The sequence below is a fragment of the Ptychodera flava genome, chromosome 14, assembly GCF_041260155.1.
Source record: "Ptychodera flava strain L36383 chromosome 14, AS_Pfla_20210202, whole genome shotgun sequence".
Classification (NCBI taxonomy): Eukaryota; Metazoa; Hemichordata; class Enteropneusta; family Ptychoderidae; genus Ptychodera; species Ptychodera flava.
In genome coordinates this window covers 29,831,332-29,853,870 of record NC_091941.1, presented here as the reverse complement: position 1 = coordinate 29,853,870, position 22,539 = coordinate 29,831,332, and the positions used below count along the sequence as shown (strand labels likewise).

At 38.6% G+C, this 22,539-nt stretch overlaps 1 protein-coding gene across 11 annotated transcripts in view; it reads left to right on the top strand.

Annotated features, from left to right (window-relative positions):
- Positions 1-22,539, top strand: part of LOC139150104 (neurogenic locus notch homolog protein 1-like) — a 56,969-nt gene that overhangs the window by 3,653 nt on the left and 30,777 nt on the right. For 5 of the 11 annotated variants that reach the window (XM_070722271.1, XM_070722273.1, XM_070722272.1 and 2 more), the window contains exons 2-32: positions 4,863-4,941; positions 6,693-6,812; positions 8,256-8,378; positions 8,638-8,707; positions 9,196-9,245; positions 9,557-9,623; positions 10,491-10,534; positions 10,840-10,909; positions 11,180-11,223; positions 11,715-11,787; positions 12,035-12,084; positions 12,497-12,622; positions 13,039-13,164; positions 13,555-13,627; positions 13,939-13,988; positions 14,430-14,555; positions 14,972-15,097; positions 15,409-15,478; positions 16,063-16,112; positions 16,372-16,494; positions 16,801-16,929; positions 17,589-17,717; positions 18,316-18,438; positions 18,752-18,874; positions 19,413-19,535; positions 19,966-20,094; positions 20,304-20,426; positions 20,961-21,083; positions 21,319-21,447; positions 21,862-21,987; positions 22,345-22,467. In XM_070722271.1, coding sequence (XP_070578372.1) covers positions 4,881-4,941; positions 6,693-6,812; positions 8,256-8,378; positions 8,638-8,707; positions 9,196-9,245; positions 9,557-9,623; positions 10,491-10,534; positions 10,840-10,909; positions 11,180-11,223; positions 11,715-11,787; positions 12,035-12,084; positions 12,497-12,622; positions 13,039-13,164; positions 13,555-13,627; positions 13,939-13,988; positions 14,430-14,555; positions 14,972-15,097; positions 15,409-15,478; positions 16,063-16,112; positions 16,372-16,494; positions 16,801-16,929; positions 17,589-17,717; positions 18,316-18,438; positions 18,752-18,874; positions 19,413-19,535; positions 19,966-20,094; positions 20,304-20,426; positions 20,961-21,083; positions 21,319-21,447; positions 21,862-21,987; positions 22,345-22,467 — 3,022 coding nt within the window. In that variant the 5' untranslated portion in view covers positions 4,863-4,880. The remainder of the gene's footprint in view (positions 1-4,862; positions 4,942-6,692; positions 6,813-8,255; positions 8,379-8,637; positions 8,708-9,195; positions 9,246-9,556; positions 9,624-10,490; positions 10,535-10,839; positions 10,910-11,179; positions 11,224-11,714; positions 11,788-12,034; positions 12,085-12,496; positions 12,623-13,038; positions 13,165-13,554; positions 13,628-13,938; positions 13,989-14,429; positions 14,556-14,971; positions 15,098-15,408; positions 15,479-16,062; positions 16,113-16,371; positions 16,495-16,800; positions 16,930-17,588; positions 17,718-18,315; positions 18,439-18,751; positions 18,875-19,412; positions 19,536-19,965; positions 20,095-20,303; positions 20,427-20,960; positions 21,084-21,318; positions 21,448-21,861; positions 21,988-22,344; positions 22,468-22,539) is intronic. The other 6 variants (XM_070722264.1, XM_070722267.1, XM_070722265.1 and 3 more) reach the window with 6 other exon arrangements.

Below are 22,539 nucleotides of genomic sequence, written 5' to 3'. Positions count from 1 at the left end.
TAACATAGCTAAGTTAGCCATATGAATAGCTTACTTTTAGCCTTTCTTGGATATTCAAGCTATTCTGAATTTCCACATGACGTTTTCGCTGTTATTAGTCGTTCTTAGGGAGGTATTACCTGGCTACCAACTAACCAGAGTGACTTCTGAGAAGGACTAGCTATTCGGCTACATGCATTCAAGCTATTAGCTGTTTTAAGCGCTATTAGCTGTTTTTAGCAATTTGCTGGCTAACTGTTAACCCAGAGGCAACTTTTGAGAAGAGCTGGCTATTCAACTATTCAAGCTGTTAACCGCTCTTCGCAATTTTTAGCTAGCAATTAGCCTACCCAGTGGTGACTTTTGAGAAGGGCTGGCTATTGAACTACTCAAGCTATTAGCCGTTTTTAACCGCTATTAGCCGTTTTTGGTTGGCCACCGCCTAACCAGCAGTGGACACATCTGAGAAGGCCTGACAACTACTTTCTGAGGAAGTTACGAGCGTGAATTTAACTTAAATAGTCTAAGAAAACGTCTCAAAAATATACTGAATGAATATTGTAGGACAAAGAAGGTATTATCGAGTTTTATATGGGAATTGTTTCCATTCATGCAGGCGTAAATCTCTACTAACCACGGCACATGGCATTTCTTCACGAAGTTTACGTAGTGAGGATTTCGTTCACTTGTATGAAAGATGTTGTTGTAAAATGAAATGATCAGGAGAAACTTGCGATTTGCAGAACCAAGAGAATAATATTAAGTCACAGGGCTGGTTGAATCATACAGTAGTTATGGTCAATTTGTCTCTGTTTGTAAAGGTTTCCTGTGATTGAATGCACGGACATTCATACAAAGATTTGATTAAATAACGGTGGTATAGGTTTTGGATTTTCTTTTGTTCAGAGAATAAACATGCATGCCTGTCGGTGGCCGAACACAAAAACTGCTTTTGGAAGACTTACCAAAACTGACAAGTACTTTCAAAGGAAGTTAGATCAGCGTTTGGACGATAATAATCATCCTAGAGCTAGCAGGTCACATCTGCTGTTGTTAAAGGTTGAATTATGTGCGAGAACATGGGCAGAGCCGAGAATGTAATATCAAAAGTCAGATTGCGTTAGAAATAACTAACTGCATTGTGTATTACACCGTACATGTCGGGGCGGGCTTTACAGGGGAAATGGCAAACGTGGTAATTATTTTGTTTATTTTCTTATAAGTTACTACAGAAGAGGTGTTATCGATTAAGTCAAAAGATCACACTGTATTTGAGAATTGGTAATGTTTTTATTGCCCACTTTACAGGTATTAACAGATACTAATGTCAGTGACAGAAACGAATGACTGATTGCAAAGGTCCTATATCAGACAAGAGGTAAATTCATTTTGAAAATGGAAGAGCAGTTTATCGAAATAAAAGTGACTTTTTAATGAAACGCAATTACCTTGTAATACAGTGTTGTGGCAAGTGTGATTGTACAATTACGTATTCGTAAATAGAAAATATATATTGTTAAGGAAAGTATGGGTTATATGACGTGTAGTAAAAACATCAGCAAATACGCTTATGAATTGCATGTCACCCCATTTGGCGTGTGGAAGTGTGAATGATCACGGAAAAATGACAATCTTTTTGCGTGAATAAAATGGATAAGAAGTAGTTGATAGCCAGATAATGGCCCGCCAACATTGACTTATAGAGTCTAAAAACGGTAATTAGCTTAAATAGCTGAATAGCCAGGGATTTAGCCTTTTAGGTATCAAAGCGGAATAGCGAAACAGCTGCTCAACATTCTTGAAGCAGCTTTTAAAATTTCAGTCATGAGGTCTGAAACATAATAACTGAATAGCTGCTAATAATCCCTTTGGTCATTGCTATAAACCCTGCATGGATAGCTGCTAAATCTATCAAAGTCGGCTATTTTGATAATCCAACTGTTATTGCTGAATAGCTGTTTATTCTCCTCAGTGTCGAGCTGTACACCCTCGTAGCTGAATAGCTGCTAATTATCCCTTTGGTCATTGCTATAAACCCTGCATGGATAGCTGCTAAATCTGTCAAAGTCGGCTATTTTGGTAATCCAACTGTTACTGCTGCTCAGTGTCGAGCTGTACACCCTCGTAGCTGAATAGCTGCTAAATTTCTCAAAGTTGACTATTTTGGCAATCCAGCAATCCTGTACCTTTACGGATACGACCAAATCTGTTGACGTCATAGAAAAAAACTACAGAGGTCCCGGAATGACTACACTTTAATACTGCAGTTTGTTGCTGTGCCACTTCTCGGTTGATGCCTGGTGTTCTTTCGATCAGCCCAATTCGCTCAATTGCTTGGTTTGCACAAAAACTCGTACCCCTGCCTGACAATTCCTAATCTTTCTCATTCGGAGAATCTTCCTAATGTGCATTAACAGGCTTGTTTGTATACCATACTCATTCTATCACGTGAGACTCAAAACAAGCCATACAAGCTTTTCTCGTCCAATTTTCAGTATCTTTATGAAATCAGTCCACATGAGACTGTTCCGTATATAATGCAATTACAGTAACATGTAAAGAAGTATTGACCCAGAATAATGAAATAAACTCTAAAAAGGCCTCCATTGAAAGAAACGAGCTATTATGAATTTACCTTGGTGACACCACAGAGAATTATCTTGATGAAATTTGTCTCAAAATAACTAATTCTATCGAATAATTTTAATTGCAGCTGTAGAAAGTAGTGATAATTTTTTAATGTAATGTTTTCATATACTTTTGTCTTTTTCACTCGACATTTACTTGTATTAACTGTATTACTGATAGATACCGTATTTGATAGATAGTAGAGTTTAAATTAAATCCTGCAAGTCTCTCTTTCATAATTCCATTTCTCCATCATTGTTCATCAATGTTGACTATTGCTGTGAGCCCCTAGGATGAAACATATAAATAAACAAAACAGATAAACAGATGAATTAACAATTAGGTAAATAAATAAACAAAAGATGCCAATATTAAATTGATTTAGCTGATGAAGAGGTCGACTAAAATGTAGCGTTCTGTGACGCCATTTACAGAGATGGTGAATTTCTTCCCTTTAAAAGTATAGCCTCTGTTTTGCCGGCGAATAAAATGTTCTCTTCCGGATTGCTTTCGATTTTCTGATGGTGAAGAAATAGAGGAAAAATGTACCACCTCGAATACCGTTCTCGATTAAAACCAGCAACTGTTCCACAAACTTGACGTCATTAGTTTAATAAAACTTCCCAGGAGTTAAGTGCAACAAACACTATAGACTCTACTTACTCATTGACAATCTGTATTATTTGGATATGAACGCTTAAGGAGAAAACATATTTTGCTCTTTGTGCAGAATGCTTGAAGCTCAAAATAGGTGCGACAAGCATTTCCGTACAGATATGAAACATTATCAGAAGGAAAAAAATAAGCTATGGCTGCCTTTCAGCTGCTGTAACCTCCCAGCCCTTGTTGTGTTTATAGTACAGGGTGGGGCAGGGTAAAATGAAAGTCAACCATGGGTCGACGCCCGCAAGTGAGTCACGCTATTAGAGTGAACAAACAAAACCCTTTGAAATCCCTTTTCATCTACCAACACATCCCAAACAGATGTTACGGCAGCTTTGTATATCTATCAGTCGACATTACCCCTTGTTATTATTTGGCGTTTGTCTGCATCAACTGAAGATGAGTAAAACCACTTGCAAGGTTTTAGGTGTTGCACTTTTACTTTCCCCTCTTCAGATGAAAACTCTGCGATCTTTTCTGAAATATCCAATCCTAAATTTATTTCGAACTGATATGTCAATCTCTCCAGAATGTTGTGATGGCTGATCATTCCAAATTGTGCATCATACAACTAATCTGTCAGTCTGATTACACATGTTTCAAAGATGATCATTTCATTCGAATGTAATTTTCGTGCTTATCGTTATTAAGGAAAATAGGTCGGAAAGAGCTGCAGCTAATATATGAAATTGATAGCTATAATTGATCACTTGGTTCAAATATACCTTCGTTAGTTCTATAGGACACGTTCTACCCCAAAAAGTGGACCTACGGAGAATAATTTTAAGGCTTATGCAATTTATATAATAGTATAAACAGAGACATAAATTGCTCAAACTGCAGCCATCACAAAAGATGTGTTGATGTCGTAAAAATCAAGAGAGATTTTTCAAACAACATTACGTTTTAAGAAATAAATAAGGTCAGGGTGACCCCCTTTATAAAACCCCTTGTTGACATGTCTTATTCTGCTAGTCATTGTACGCTTTCAAAAGGCCGGCCTTGTCTGTAGGAACGGTCTTGCTATTTCCCTCATCGCTTAAATTTCCAATCAGTTAACCATAAGTTCAACACCTAAACACATCAGGCATTCAAAACGACGCCATGACCACCAAACAAAAGCAAATGAGGAAACACACTGTAATCTTGCCTAAAAATAGATCTGTATATTCGTGCAAATTAATGGTGAGGCTCCGTGCCGTTTATCTGCCATGATGTCATTACTTTGAGAGTGAACACTTCACGCCAATTCCCGTGTGCATTCCCTGTTATGAAAATGCTGCGTGACGAGATTTCTTGTTTGATCACAATCCGGGCAAATACAGGCTACTCTTTTTAATCAATTTTTCTTTCTCTCCTGAAAAGAAAACACTCGACGAATACGTTCAGGTCATTAATCTTCGCTTGGAGACTGGTAAAACCCACTTGGAATACCAATGAGCCTAGTACACGGAGACGGTATCTAAGTAACTACTATGAAAATTGGGCATTGAGTGTACCTCAAGTGCATTTTTTTTTCTTTCGAATATTTTTACTTTTGTCTTGTTCTAGTCAACTGAACCATTTACACACGAAATTGGATTTATTTTCAGGGATTTTGTAGAAAGAAGATGAAAGAGATACTGCTCGTACTCTCGTTGTTAGTGTCTCCGTCTCTGACTCAGTCACCAGGTAAGAACACTATCATTCCATCATGCTTTATATCTCTACTTATATCTGCCGTTTTGACTCAAGACTTTTTGTCGCCTTTCTTTTTCTTCGATAACATCGATGACCCTGTGCTCTGTCCACATTTACCCGCCCGACAACAGTTTGTTTGAATTGTAAGGAAAGTAGACACACAAATCATTTGGCCGTTCTATTCGTCATGTACTACTTTATTGCTGGCAATTGACCAAACTCCAAGTGGTACTTGTTGATCGACCTCGTTTGTCGTACGTGCTTCGAGATTAAACGAGTGAAAGTAACTGATAGTGCTCCGCTCCCAAGTGATACTGTTTTAAACGTTGTGTGTCTCCTCGTATGGTAGAATGCGCCTCGGGGACAGATATTCTGACTCTCAAACTTTTACAATATTCTTTCCTGATCTACCATGTGCGGGGCTCATTTTGAAGCTGATATAGAATAAATAGTTTTCGCCGGCAGAGTTTTGTGAAAATCGGGAATTTTATTTTACCACATTGAGATATCACAGGGATGGCGGCCATTTTAAATTTGTTACTGTAGTGCCAAAGTTTGCACGGTGACCCCTGATTTTTATTATTGATTTTGAAAAAAGTGAAAGGTTAAGCAAAAGTTTCAGCCTTTCATTTTCGAGGCGCGAACTACCTTATGCCGATAAAAAGCAGACAAACATATCGTTCAAAGTGCAACTGTTCCTCTCACATTCAGCTATCCAGACTTGTGCATAACTTCATCAAAAATATCAACTGGATACAAACTATCGTAATGCATCGGCTCTGATTTCAACTTCATGAATTACATGTAGCATGTTCCCGTGTTTGCGAGTAGAATGAAAAGTTTGAAAGCGCTTTCAAATTTATAGATCTGTAAATACCGTATAAGAAACTAACAGCCTGGAATATGTAAAATATGGCGGCAACGTCATCGTAAAACCTACTGAGGAATAGTTTGCATAATTAGAAAAGATACGTTTTTTTTCTTCACACAGTTTATTCATTCTATTGATTAACCTTCTTAGATGCAGGTGCATCTAGGCCATAAATTGATATTTTGATTGTCTCACTTGCATTCTACCAAATCAATACTCGTAAAATGTGTCTTTAAATCCTTGCTCACAAACCCTACTTGTAAATCGGCCTAAGTCCTAACATCTAGTATAATTACAACAGAAATAACATCCTGTAAGAATTTACGAACCAGTGTTGCCTAGAAACAAGCTCTTATGGCCGATGTCTATGTGTTATAATATACGGAATGAATAGATCACTTTCTAAACTGCCCAAACTTCCATTTTGTCGATGCGTGTATATCTTCCTATCACTCTGACTACCTGATGATAAGGAGCCTTTCGTATGTATTTTTTACTAGTAGATTAGATATTCATATACTCAAGATTCCTTCATATACAGGAAACATCGTGTATGCAGTGAATCCCTGACGCTGTTTCAATGCCTGTAAAACATGAATATACGGTAATCTAGGCGTATCTCCCCATTTGTCCAAACTTGATAAGTTTCATATATCTAAAAGTGTCACCTGAAATTTTGTCTTACGGAACTATATTCACTATGATCATAGGAGAATAAAAGTAATTTTTACTCATTTTACTTTAAAATAGCTCTTCTTGGATAACTTGAAAATAGTGATCCACTTTCTGTAAGGCCATGGCGCAATCACTATACTTGTAAATTGGAAAGCTTGTGCATTAAATTAAATTTTCCATTGTTCTATGCTTACAGGCGGATGCCACATGAATCCATGTTTTTATGGAGCAACATGTGTCGATAACACCGGCGGTGGCTATACTTGTTTATGCGCCGATGGTTACACTGGGACAAGGTGTGGAGAACCCGTTGATGGTAAGATAAATGAATGCAACTCTGTGACTTCGCTTGGCTCCAGGAATCAATGCACTGTAAAATTTGCCAAGAATTCCCTATGGCCTCTTCTGACAAAGCAAGGGTGTTCAGAGCTGTCATACCATACGATAGGGAAGGTTTCTGGCGCTGCAATGATGAGTTTCAGTGAAGGGCCCCTTTTCAAAAGACGATTCTTCGCGTGGAATCACCAGATAAAACAACACCCCCTACGGCTCTCATTACACCCGGACACAGCCGATGATAATCGTCAGATCGCTGAACATTTTCTGACTCATATCAATCGATGGTTTGATAACGATTTGATTCCTGGTATATGATCATTATATATTGCAATTGAACATCTTCATACATTACAGAGAATAGACTAAAGGAATTCAAGAGAGTTATTGTTTACTTACTAATACTTTAAAGTTGTAAATGTAGTGCGATCTACTTTAAACGTTTGGAGAGTTTCCATTAGAGAACGTAATAATATTGAGTAAGCCATAGGCAACCATCAATTTCAGTATTCCCGTAGATGAAACCTTAAAAGATTTCTTTCACTTATATCTATGAAAGCTTATCCTTCATTCATCACTTTGGGAGGGGGCATAAATGAAAAGCACCGTCAAAACTGTATACTGTATTTCTACCGTCGTTCTGCAGGTAAAGATTGCAGGCACGCCTCTTTTACCATATGTGGATATATGTAAATTTGTAATGACCGAATAGACTTTGAGAGACGGTATGGCGCCCTATTGGAACTTTGCTTGTCTCAACGACGAATACCGAAACTCCGATAACAATGCATCGGCCTCAGGGTGCTTGATGTAGATGGCTAAGATTAACAAAATTTAAGAATTTTATAGTATTTCCGACGATTCTTTAATCCCTGTTGACATTTTAACTTTGGAGTGGTTACTGTCTCACTTCCTTTCATAATATAAGATATACAGTTTCACCTTCGATTCTTTCATGTAGGAAAAACGAATAGTATTAGTTGTTTCATCCCACTTATTTATAAATAAAAGAAGTAGCTGATGAAGCGTTCCAAATTTCATCCTCAGTAAGGGGTCATTTGACAGGTACGGGCAGAGAGAGAGAGAGAGAGAGAGAGAGAGAGAGAGAGAGAGAGAGAGAGAGAGGAGAGAGAGAGAGAGAGAGAGAGAGAGAGAGAGAGAGAGAGAGAGAGAGAGAGAGACTGTGCTTTGTAAACTGACGCTGCCTATGCAGGGGTGTTAGATCTCAACATCGCCAAAAGCAACATTACGAATGCAATGCCGCGCAAATAAGTGTACAATGTTCATATTTCAACAACTTCGATGATGTTACATTCTTTAACGGGAAGACTTTGGAGTTGACGGAGAACATATGCCCACTTTCCAACTCGCGCAATGTATGGCAAAGAGAAGCAATGATTCATTTTCCTGTTTCCTTCCTCAGCTCAAGGGATATGCGTCACTAACAATCCATGCCAAAATGGCGGACAATGCTACGGGTTTGGAGATAACTACGCCTGTGTTTGTCAGGGAGGATTCACTGGTAGAAACTGTGAAATAAGCACAAGTGAGTTCCTGAAGATATTGTCATTGCAAAATATCTAGTAGAATTGTTCTATATTGATACTCGAAAAATATTCAAGTTCCATCTCCATGAAATATCGAATGATAATACTAACGACCAAACGTTCTGCCCCGATTAGATGACATAACATGATTGTGAATTAGTTCTTGGATAAAAGTCACTAGTCACGATTGAAATTACCGACTCAATCAATTTTTGTATTCAGTAATTTGTTCTGACTTCTGTGATTCTTTTTACATAGCTGCTGGATGTTCACATGAGGGAACACAATACAACCATGGTTCAATGAGACCACAGGACTGCAACCAGTGGTAAGAAAATCAAATAAGATAAGTGTCTTACAAAACTCGTTACTGAGTGAGGTAAACTAGGAAAAGTATTATACAAGACACGAGCACAATTACAACGCAGACGCAAGTAGTCAAAAAGCGGAAGATGAAATTAAAGAGTGAAGTGGACAAACCAAAAGCATTAGGACTGGTGACTGGTTATTTTTATCCAGAGAGAGAGAGAGAGAGAGAGAGAGAGAGAGAGAGAGAGAGAGAGAGAGAGAGAGAGAGCTGACAAACAGTCTGAGACAGACAGACAGACAGACAGACAGACAGACAGACAGATAGACAAACAACCGGAAGGATAAGATGTCGGATGTAAAGAGAGACAGACACAAACAGAGATGAGATTTATGAGACTTGACGAAAAAAGCTACAAATTAAATTTGCAAATAGAAAACGCCATGTCCAAAATCTCGTTTGTTCTACGGATGAAGTTTTATCCACTAAACATTCTTTGTCTTTTATAGTTATTGCAATAATGGTGCGTGGACATGCACGGAGATGGCATGTCACACAGGTAATGTCATCATTTTTATTGCCGTTACTTAATAGCTACTTCTAAAAAGCCATAAAAAGATTCCATTACAACTTGCGAAATAATTTGATATTGCATTAGTTGTCCCAAGAGACTCAGAAAGCCAATTTCAACATATAGTACGAACCTGAGTGTCAAAACAAAACGGGCATGACTTGTTTTCAAACAAGATCAAATCGGTTATAAAATGCCATGGACCTGGTGAAATTTTGGCCAAAATGCTGTCGTTACTCAGGAAAAATCGATGGTACGATCACTTAGGAAGAAAGTAACCATAGGAATTTCTATCTCAGGAAACTGTGAACATGGAGGTGTTTCATACCCACCTGGCAGCACCAGACAAGAGGACTGTAACACCTGGTGAGTTATATGTGGTACACTGCCACAATTCTTAACCTTTAACCTCTAGGTAATTAGTTTTATTTTCATGAAAGTATGCGTAATTTTTACCTGTCGAAATAATTTGATATGCGGGGTTTTAGATTTCGCTCCTGAGAGTCAAATATATTTTTGCCTTTGAATTATAATAAACACAGGTTCGTGATATATATCATGACCGTCCACGAGGCATGCGGGAGGCAGGAGGACTGTAACGCTTGGTTAGTATTGACGCTCAACGGCATTCTGATTGAGTCTTTGTCAGTTTCTTCCTAAGCTATGAAGTTTACTGTCTTGAACCTTTCAGTTCGTTTCACCTGTTTCAAGGTGTAAGACTTAACGTGATATTACTCCTACTTTTTTATTTATTTTTCAGTTCATTGATCGGTTGGTTTGCTTCTTTGTTGCGTTTCTTCCCTGATGCTCACATAAGATAGAATGCAACAATCTGAATTGTTAGAGTTTGAGCTGACGAAAAGTCAACACACCATGAAATAAGCAAGGATTGCATGTGCCCACAAGTATCCAAATAAATGCAATATTTTGCTTGAAAACTAAATAACAATCAACAAACGCTGGGGTAGTGGTATATCTGTACTTCCTATAAACTCAGCTAGAAAATACTGTAAATGGTTATCAATGCTGTTATACAGTTAACTCCGATAGTTCTCAGTGGAACAATGCAAAGCACTGGATTTATGTCTCAAACGCTTACTAATCTCGTCACTGCATTACTTGTTAAGACCATTTGAAACTTATATCGGGGAGAGGTCTGTTCTTTAGGATTATCATGATAACTTTACATAACACTGGACATGCATGTTAATGCTTTTGTTATTATTGTTTCAGCACTTGTATGGATGGTAGATGGGGATGTACAGAAATGGCGTGCTGTAAGTACATCATTGTACCAGCATAGAAACATCTTTAGAATATGTTTTATTAAATTGATTTTACTGTCTGCTGATTGACTTTGTTTCTATGAAAGGTTTAGGCAAGGTTATCCAAATTCAGAGGATTTAACAACTTATGTAAAACAGTGATAACGTGCCTCAATATGGCTACTCATTACATGTCGCCAAACAACTTCATTATCCAAAAATCTTATTGGAGATATTGGTCTCGCTAGTACGCCGTTTTGCCTCAGCGCATTCCCTCATATTGTTTCCTTGTTATCTTTATGTTTCTATGACAAAAGCGGTTGGATGTTATCACGGCACTCAAGAATATGATCACGGCGCAAGACGAGATCAAGATTGCAACATTTGGTGAGATACATGGATTATTGCTAATTGTAGTTTTCGAGCGACATGCGTTGTTGCGTTTCACTCGTCCCTTAAAGTTCTCCAGTTTCACCAAACTTGAGCATCACACAGCTCTTGAGTTCATGAGTCTTCTCTCATACCTTCATTTTCCATCACTAGTGCAATGATTGTATAACGGGATTTCAACGTTGGTGGCGCGCTAAGCCTATAATGCATTGTCATGTAAAACTGTTTGTGAAATCCAGATAAGGCAATCGTTCTATTTTCTTTCAGCACATGTGTTAATGGTGAATGGCAATGTACAGACAATGACTGCAGTAAGTACTTCACATTTCTGCGTTCCAGCTTTAATACACATCATAATGCTTACTTTATACTGGTATGAAAAGGAACAATGGCTAACCGTGTACGTACATTATGATTGTACAGGTGTCGCATAAATCAGGCCAAGACAAAAACACTTAATGCAACATGCGGAGTAATATGAACCGAGCAACGGTTACGTAAAGGAGTTATCTCTGAGACAGATGTTGCATGTATGACAGAGTTCCCACATGGGCTCTGAAGAAACGCTCGTTTTTCATATCTTATGTATTCGGGGAGGATATGAGCTGAAAAACAAATCAAACGACACTCGACATTATCTCACGATAATTTTGTTCATTCTATTTAATATCAGACTCGACAGCATGCAACCGATCTCTTTAAAAACGTGTCAAATTTAGCATAAGCATGTTAAAGATCACGCCAATCTCTAAGTTAGTGCAAATGATAATTTATTTTAACCTCTTCATAACGTCTTATACAGATACGGGATCGTGCTCACACGAGGGTCAAGAATACAGCCAGGGTATGACAAGACAAGAAGACTGCAACACATGGTAAGAGAAGCTGAGTGTATTTTCAACATAATTATATTTATATACTGTGTGCGAGGCTAGAAACGGAGGAATTGAGATCAGGAGACATGAAACCTGACGAAATGTACAACTTTGGTAAATTTAAGATATACAGAACATGCAAAAAAGAGGCGTTACATTCAAGTAAGTAAATAATAATGAAAGTTATATCGGAGTGAAAAAGAAAACATCCTTTGCAGGTAACGAACGTCTGCTCTATCTTTTGCAGTACTTGTTGGAATGGTAGATGGGCTTGCACTGTGATGGAATGTGTTGAAGGTAATGGCACAGCCTTGTCGTCATCATAAAGGCGTAAAACTACCCACAGATGAATGAGATTAGTGTGTCTTGTGTTTACAGCCTTTCTCGAAAATTGTATTTGTCGGATGATATCAATCGTTTACAAGTGGTAGAGCAGAGAAAGGGAATCCGCATAGATTCTTCACACGTCATCGCTTCGTATCGTCCCATTTTTCTCAACACAAAGTGATTACAAAGTTTGACATAATGTTGCTTTGGTAGATTTTCATAAGGTTTCGGAAAGGCTTAAAATTGTACTTTACCCTAACATACTTAGGAAAAATTGCTCTGTTTGACACGTGTGTCAAGTATAGTACTTTTACGCAGTAGGGAGTTGTAGTGTAGATCTGACCCGACGTTATCGTTTTTATTCTGATGATTTTGTTCGCAGAGGTTTGCCCACCGGTTTTCCCTGGAACATTTGGCACCTGTGTCGAAATGTGTTCGAACTGTCAAGATGGCGAGGCGTGCTGTTCGAACGGATGTGGGCATGTTTGTAGAGAAACTGTCAGAGTTGGTAAGTTTGCAAAGTGTAGACCGTCGAAAAGCCGTAGAAAGAATCCATTGATCTTGAATCGCAAACTGATTCACAAATAACATTTAGCTGTCGACACGGAGTTTTGATACGCCGAACGTGGATGGAGTAATTGACTGTGACGATGTCGGATACAAAGTTCTTAAATTAGAAATTAAAAAATCTTTACTTATCGGAACTCTTGTAAAGCAGTTGAAGAGTACACGTACCTTTTTTGTTTGTTGATGAAACTATTAAGGTTCCTTTTTCAAAATGTTGTCAGCTTGTCTAATAAAAAGTAATAATCGTGGACTCACTGAACCCATTCTGAGTGAAGTGTTTTAAACTGTTTTAAAATCATGTGAAGTTGACAGAGCAAGCACCAAGTATGACCAACATACCGTCCTCCTTTCGTTTAGGTTCGAGTTGCCAACCTGACCACCCCTGTCAAAATGGTGCCAGCTGTGTGATCAAGGGAGACGAGCCTAACTATCAGTGTAACTGTGTTAATGGCTTTACGGGTCAGCACTGTGACCAGAGCCCAGGTAATGTTACAATTTTCATATTGTAAAATGTGAAAAATCATAGTTTCCTTTCGGAATGTAACGTTTCTTATAACTTCAATTTGTTCATTTATTTATGCGTCTTAAGTAAATATCACAAAAACTCTAAACAATGGTGGTACCAAGCGAGGTATCACTTTATTTTCGCTTTTGTATCACTTTCGAGGATATGAGCTAGAGAACAAATTAAACGACTCTCGACATTATCTCACGATAATTTTGTTCATTCTTTTTAATATCAGACTCGACAGCATACAACCGATCTCTTTAAAAAACGTGTCAAATTTAGCATAAGCATGTTAAAGATCACGTCAATCTCTAAGTTAGTGCAAATGATAATTTATTCTAACATCTTCATAACGTCTTATACAGATACGGGATCGTGCTCGCACGAGGGTCAAGAATACAGCCAGGGTATGACAAGACAAGAAGACTGCAACACATGGTAAGAGAAGCTGAGTGTATTTTCAACATAATTATATTTATATACTGTGTGCGAGGCTAGAAACGGAGGAATTGAGATCAGGAGACGTGAAACCTGACGATATGTACAACTTTATTTGGCGGTAAACCATGAGAACGGCAAAACTTTGAAAAGTATGAAAGGCAAACGTGTCATATTATTGTAAATTTAAGATATACAGAACATGCAAAAAAGAGGCGTTACAATCAAGTAAGTAAATAATCATGAAAGTTATCGGAGTGAAAAAGAAAACATACTTTGCAGGTAACGAACGTCTGCTCTATCTTTTGCAGTACTTGTTGGAATGGTAGATGGGCTTGCACTGTGATGGAATGTGTTGAAGGTAATGACACAGCCTTGTCGTCATCATAAAGGCGTAAACTACCCGCAGATGTGCGCATGTGTAAAATATTGTGCTCGGTACAAATAAACGACGAATGAAATAAAGCACCAGTCATCCCAAATACCTATGTTGTGAGGACTAGGAACTGGTAAAATGAAAATACAAGAAAACGCATCAGTCTTACATCTCCAGACGTCATCACTTCCTATCGTCCCATTTTTCTCAACACAAAGTGATTACAAATTTAAGATTGACATAATGTTAGTTTGGTAGATTTTCATAAGGTTTCGGAAAGGCTTAAAATTGTACTTTGCCCTAACAAAGTTGAGAAAAATTGCTCTGTTTGACACAGTGTCAAGTATAGTACTTTTATGCAGTAGGGAGTTGTAGTGTAGATCTGACCCGACGTTATCGTTTTTATTCTGATGATTTTGTTCGCAGAGGTTTGCCCACCGGTTTTCCCAGGAACATTTGGCACCTGTGTCGAAATGTGTTCGAACTGTCAAGACGGCGAGGCGTGCTGTTCGAACGGATGTGGGCACGTTTGTAGAGAAACTGTCAGAGTTGGTAAGTTTGGACAGTGTAGACCATCGAAAGGCCGTAGAAAGAATCCATTGGTCTTGAATCGCAAACTGATTCACAAATAACATTTAATTGTCGACACGGAGTTTTGATACGCCGAACGTGGATGGAGTAATTTGACTGCGGCGATGTCGAATACAAAGTTCTTGAATTAGAAATTAAAAATCTTTACTTATCGGAGCTCTTGTAAAGCAGTTGAAGAGTACACGTACCTTTTTTGTTTGTTGGTTAAACTATTAAGGTTCCTTTTTCAAAATTTTATCAGTTTGTCTAATAAAAAGTAACAATCGTGGACTCACAGAACCCTTTCTAAGTGAAGTGTTTTAAACTGTTTTAAAATCATATGAAGTTGACAGAGCAAGCACCAAGTATGACCAACTTACCGTCTTCCTTTCGTTTAGGTTCGAGTTGCCAACCTGACCACCCCTGTCAAAATGGTGCAAGCTGTGTGATCAAGGGAGACGAGCCTAACTATCAGTGTAACTGTGTTAATGGCTTTACGGGTCAGCACTGTGACCAGAGCCCAGGTAATGTTACAATTTTCATATTGTAAAATGTGAAAAATCATAGTTTCCTTTCGGAATGTAACGTTTCTTGTAAATTCGAATTCAGTTTGTTCATTTATTTATTCGTCTTAAGCAAATATCATAAAAACTCTAAACACATGGTGGTACCAAGCGAGGTATCACTTTATTTCGCCGTACAAGAAACTGCATTCGCTTTGAAAGGCTTTCTGTACAACAATTACCAACAACACGTATGATTTCACCGGTCTTAACAGAGTAATTATACCACTGAGGTAAATGCTTAAATATGCATGGTAAACATTATTTTTCAGGAACAGGGTGTGAGTATGAGGGCGTGTTTTATGGCCAAGAAGACATACGAGACGAAGGCTGCAATAGGTGGTAAGTCTTCGTGTCCATAAGGTAGTTGTAGTACACATTAGCATTGCTTAATTGAAAATGTTAGAAGATAGCATGTTCCAGGCAACCTAAAGAGGAAGTACTAGTGGGATGATTTGAGACTACGCCGTTTATTTTAAAAGTTTTTTTGCTAGGTATGGTAGATAATTTGGCGAGCAAATGCGAAACGTTTTGACATGGTTTTGTTTCATTTCTTTTATATTTGCCATGTTTCGTTCAACTGAAAGCTTGCAACGTTTGTTTTCATATCGAAATGAAATCGAGAGATGAACTCAAGCCCTGCTTTGATAAGCACAATGTGTAAATAGCCCGGTGTCATGCTTGGTAGATGTCAGAAATTTCTTTATTAGAGTATTACGTCTTGCATTTACAAGCAGATAGAAATGAGATCTATCTATTATACCAACGGAAAAGCCAATATTCGGAAAGTAAAGAAAACAACTACCTAAAAAAACTAAATCATTAATATAAAAGTAGATCTCGAGTAGTGTTTTTTTCCCGTTTTTTCTCCGAATCCCGGACCTTACCTGCTATCGTCACTATTATCATAATTCCCTTCGTTTCAGTGTATGTTTCCAAGGGTCGTGGCTGTGCACGGATTTTGATTGTCCAGACGGTAAGTTAAAGAAAGGTTGTCTTATCCTGCCGTTTCACAGCGTGGTTGATTTTCACTGTACAAAAGCATTTCAATAAAACATCCACATGTAGTAGTTTGCCAGTGCAAATGATGCTAACATCACCCTGTTTCACAAACCAGACCAAGCGTTCCAGTCTGGACCGATTTCGTCTTACATGTAACACATGCACAGGGCTGTTACCAGTATTTCTTTACTTCTGACACACGAAACATTTTAAATTTCCTATTTTGTCACCAGACCCATGCTCCCATTCGCCTTGTTTGAACGGAGGAAGTTGCTACAGGACTGCAGCAACACAGGGATTATTGTACATCTGCGATTGCGCTTCTGGTTTCACAGGAACTAACTGCGATCAACCCAGTACGTTTTATCTTTTGCACAGTTCTTAATTTACACATATGTACCTTTGCAATAATAACACGTTTGATCGACACAAATCATTCCTTTTCTCAGTACACGGTGGGATTCTTCGAACCATGTCGATAGATTCTATAGAATGTATGCATGCATGCATGCAGCAGACAGACAGACAGACAGACAGACTGACTGACTGACTGACTGACTAAATGTGAATGAATGAATGAATAACAAACAGACAAGAGAAAGCGACTATTTTGGTACGGATAGCCACACTTTCTTTTTCATACTACCATTATTTTCGTATAGGTGGAAACCTGTGCCCGTCCTACTACAGGGTCTGTCAGAACGGAGGAACATGTATGTTATCAGCGGATGGAAATCCCACCTGCCACTGCAGTCGTGGTTATACCGGATATATTTGTGATACCCCTATTGGTATGATTGTCATTTGTCGCGTAATATTTGAATTTCTCATGAAAATATGTAATTTGTGCCTTCTTTTGCTTCATCTGCGTGCCGCGGATTTCTGCCACAAAATCTGCGTGAGCGCTTGTCATCGATTTCCGTTAAATACAGAACTTTAAGAATTGAAAATTTCATAAAATGTCCGAATGTTGTGATGGTTAAGGTTATGAGAACCATTGGAATGATTGACATTACAGAAACGATATCTCATTTTCAAAGGAGCCCCTTCCTTTCACCTCCACAGAGCTCTTGCGCTGAGTGCCCACTTCAATACTTACCCTGGCCTGTGTACATGGCTGGGTTTAACTCACAATTGAAAACATTTCGAAGGCTGCAGAAAACCTCAAATACTCTAATTCTTTGTCAAAAATCATCGTTCTTTTGGGTTAAAATAAATCCCGCGAAAACTTGACATGTCATTTCTGAAGTGGATTAGGATCTTTAACGACCAGATTTGTTTCAGGAACACAGTCCGAATACTGCAGTACATGCTGTTCTTGAACAGATTCTCCTCTTTTGATAGGTAAAAATAATTTCTACGAATTAACTATTTTCATAAGTCGGTATATTTTTTCAAACGTGAGTATTCCATATTGAAATTGGTTTGTATCCTACATCATCGTCCACAGAGGGAAGCCACTGTGATCCGAATCCCTGTATGAATGGTGGAAGCTGTACAATGCCTGAAATTCCTGGAATGACGTTCGCCTGCCACTGCCCATACGGCTACACCGGGCAATTTTGTCAAGAGAGAGTAGGTGAGCGAGTTTTATTGTCTTCAGGTCATGACTTTGGTGTCTGTGTATTGGTAAGTTTATCACTCTCTAGATTAAGTATTGCCTTTATTCAGGTAAGTTTACGATGAACACAGACCGCCCTCTCTAATTAGTGAAGCCAAAGTACTATTCTAAAGTGTCACAACTATCTGGTATGTACGGGGGAACCCGAAGCAGACACTCACAATCTCTCCTTACCAACTTTTGCGGAACGCACATCAATTCATCAGTAACTGTCTAATATTATGAATCTTCCGTTTCAACTTCATAATTATATTACATGGTATTTCCAGGATATGTATACTACGTCTTGTGTCCTGCAATACACTCTACATTATGGCGCAAAAGTTTACATATACTAAAAACCAAACCTGACAAGTGCATGTCCATTATATTATCGAATTTGATTTTCAATTGGGACCTCATAATGGAGTAATTTCCTATCGGTTTGAAACTAAGTAAATCGATTGATCAGTGTATAAGAAAGCATAAATGTACGAGCTGAATGGACTTAGCACCACTGAGACAGGCTTTTATGACCGTAAACTTGAATTACAAGTGCTTATTTTGTCTCCTTCAGAGCAATGGACCTGTGGTGAGAACAACCCTTGCATGAATGGTGGAACGTGTATGCAGACAGCTGCAGAAATGACCTGCATGTGTAGTCCTGGATACGTCGGGGAGCGTTGTGAAATCAGACAAGGTAAGACGGCAATTTGTCTTGACTGATAGAGATCACCTTCCTTGTAAATTTCGTAATATGTTATTTTATTGAGAAGATTCAAAATGTGGGATATTTATCGATTTAGTAGGGTTTCAACAGAACCAAATGCATTTTGGGGAAGTATATATATGGGAGAAGAGTATAAGGAGTGCGTGAGTTTGTCTTACTGTCGTTGGTTAAGGATTTCATGTCGACTGAGACTGACGGTATATTGATGTGCAACGATTGGATTTTTTACTTATATATGAGGGTTCGTCTCATCATTTGATCATTGTCATGTCTTTACATGTAGATAACAACCAGTGTACCTACAACTATTGTATGAACGGTGGAACCTGCATGATGTCATCGAATGGAATGACCTCCTGTCATTGCAATCCCAACTTTACCGGAAATATGTGTGAAACGCCCATAGGTATGAAGTTCATGAAAAAAAACGCTTGTAGTAGTCCTGTAAATGAGTTTTAGATGTGGCAGCGTACATATCCGTCATTTGTTCATGTTTTCTCCCACATCGTCTAACCCTCTTACTTACTGCCAGCGCAATCACGGCAAGCAAACCCTTGAGCTTGCTGGCTTGAAAAAGCTAGATTCTTCAGTAAAGAGTCAACATTTTGGTTGATATACCATAGGCCCCTCGAGAAATGGATATACTAACAAAGCCGCACATGAAAACATTTTCTGGTCCTAACTATATAAAAGCGGAATATTGTTGATGGTCTCTGTCGGCCTATTTTTCTTCTGATCTGCTGACAATGACGAAATTCGCAGATAAATTTCTGATTTAGGAGAATTCTAATAAACGCTCTGTTTATCGTATCGACCAGTGTGATGAGCGCGTGCGTCGATATGCCGCAAGGTCATAGATTTCGTATCGACAGAGCGTAACGAGCGGACCTTTATTTGTGTGTGCTGTTCATTTCGTCATTTTACCAAATATCACGTATATACAGATAACAACCAGTGCACCTACAACCATTGTATGAACGGTGGAACCTGCATGGTGTCATCGAATGGAATGAAAGTCTGTCATTGCAATCCCAACTTTACCGGAACTATGTGTGAGACTCGTATAGGTAAGACGTTTACGAAAATATTGATAAAGTTTGTAGGTGTAACCGTTCTTGTTAGATGTCTTTCAAATATGCCAAATTTCAAAACCATTCGCAAATTCTTTGTCTTCTTCCTAACATGTTCTCATTTCACTTGGAAATGTATTTATTAATACAAATTTGTTCGCATTTGGAGTATTTTCAATCATATTGTGTCTACAATGATGCAATTCATTACAATCAAATAATCTGTCGATATCTATCAGCCGTTTGCAAGTTTCAGGTCGCCGATACATCGAAGGAACTTAATAGCGCCAATTTCGTATTTGCAAATTCATACTTGATTCTTGATATTAAACCGTGCTGACACTGACAATATCGATTGTAATTTGCTGTCGATGTGCACACAGTATAATTTACGCGTAGAAATCATATGACATGATATTCTTTGCAGACGGAAGTCATTGTTACCCAAACCCTTGCATGAACGGTGGAAACTGTACGATGTCTCACACTCCTGGAATGACGTTTACCTGTCACTGCGCACGCGGCTACACTGGAGTATTGTGTGACCATAGAGTAGGTGAGTGACTTTTCCTGCCATAACGTCACGGATTCAGTGTCAGGGAGCGTCTATTGGTTTTTTGCTCGTCTTCAGAATTTGTGCATTATCTCTTGGCTACATGAGAAATACAGCGAATGATGAAATGGTTAGCCTTCGGTATTTTAGCAATGGCTTTCCGTCCTGCCGAAACATCAAACGTCATTTGACCAATTATAATGTCTATACAGATAACACCCAGTGCACCTACAACCATTGTATGAACGGTGGAACTTGCATGGTGTCATCGAATGGAATGAAAGTCTGTCATTGCAATCCCAACTTTACCGGAACTATGTGTGAAACTCCTATAGGTAATAAGACGTTCACGAAAAACGCTTATAGGAATCCGGAAAATGAATCTTAATGATGAAAGCGTGCATATCCATCACCCGTCGATGTTTTATCCAAAATAATCTTCACTCAGTATCAGTCCAATCATGGCAAGCAAATCATTGAGCTCGCAAGTTTACATTGCGAGATTCTTCAGTAAAGAGTCGACATATATCTTAGACGATACACAGACAAAGCCTAACATGAAATCATAATCTGGCTTTTAAGTATATGAAAGTCGACTGTATGTGATGGTTCGTCGGCAGCTTTGGGCCTATTTACTTCTTCTGACCTGCTGATTATGGCGAAATTCGCAATGATATCACTTTTTGATTTACGAACATATCGACAAAGCCTCCGTTTGTGACATAACAAACTGCGCGAAGAGTGCGTGAATGTCATAGGGTCGTCGATTTCATATCCACAGAGTGACGGTTTCTTTTCTCGTAACGGTCGGACTTCACTTGTATATGCAGTTTCGTTTCGTCATTTGACCAATTATACTGTCTATACAGATAACACCCAGTGTACCTACAACCATTGTATGAACGGTGGAACCTGCATGGTGTCATCGAATGGAATGAAAGTCTGTCATTGCAATCCCAACTTTACCGGAACTATGTGTGAGACTCGTATAGGTAAGACGTTTACGAAAATATTGATAAAGTTTGTAGGTGTAACCGTGTTTAGGGTCGCCGATACAAAGAAACACTTATTTGCGCAAAGTTCGCATTTGCAAATCAATGGTTTCTTCTTGACGTAGAGGTGTGCTGACACGCGCTCTATCACTGACAATATCGACTGTAATTTGCTGTCAATGTGCACACAGTATAATTTACGCGTAGAAATCATATGATATGATATTCTTTGCAGAGGGAAGTCATTGTTACCCCAACCCTTGCATGAACGGTGGAAACTGTACGATGTCTCAGACTCCTGGAATGACGTTTACCTGTCACTGTGCACGCGGCTACACTGGAGTATTGTGTGACCATAGAGTAGGTGAGTGAATTTTCCTGACATAACGTCACGGATTCAGTGTCGACGTTAGTAAATTGATCAGTGAGAGTCCATCAGTATTTTGTTCATTCTCAGAATTCATGCAACGGCATTCCGTCCTGCGGAAACATCGACTGAAAAACGACCGCGTTCTCTCAGACTAATTGGTCAAACCAAAAAATAACTTATGTACCCAGAATTCTAACTAACGTGTCAGAGTTGTCCGGTATAATCTGGCCAGATGACAAATTCTCTGGTATTGGCAAAGCTGTAACATAATACCCTGTCATGGTGAGTGAATCTTTCGAACAGTGGATTAGAAATATTAATTTTGAAAGGTGAAATGGTCAAAGCATCAATACGCCAGGTTTTTGTGCCGAAAACTCACATTGCAAGTACTTGTTCTGTCTTCTTCAGAGCAATTGACGTGTGATGAGAACAACCCGTGTATGAACGGTGGAACGTGTATGAGAGCAACTACAGGAATGAATTTCTGTACTTGTAGTCCTGGATACGTTGGGGAGCGTTGTGAAATCAGACAAGGTGAGACGACGATTTGACTTGACTGATTTTAGGAAAACACCTTGCATACAGGTAACCGAAAATGTGAACGACATCATCATCGTTTCCTTGATGTGGTTTTGGAAAACGGAGTTTTTGAGTTGTGCTATTTTTTACTGATTTTGTCTGGTTTCCACTTTACTAACTACATTTTGGGGACTTATTTATCTTGTAAAACTGCAAGTGTGAGGAGTGCGTGATAGATATATATCACTACCATTACATAATTTAAGTTATTTGGTGTCAATATACTGCTGTGCCTTTATTTGTGACAATTGAACTTGTACTTGTGTATGTGCAGTTTCATTCGTCATTTGACCAATTATACTGTCTATACAGATAACAACCAGTGCACCTACAACCATTGTATGAACGGTGGAACTTGCATGATGTCATCAAATGGAATGCCGTCCTGTCATTGCAATCCCAACTTTACCGGAACTATGTGTGAAACTCCTATAGGTAAGACGTTCGCGAAAAACGCTTATAGGAATCCCAAAAATGAATCTTAATGATGAAAGCGTGCACATCCAT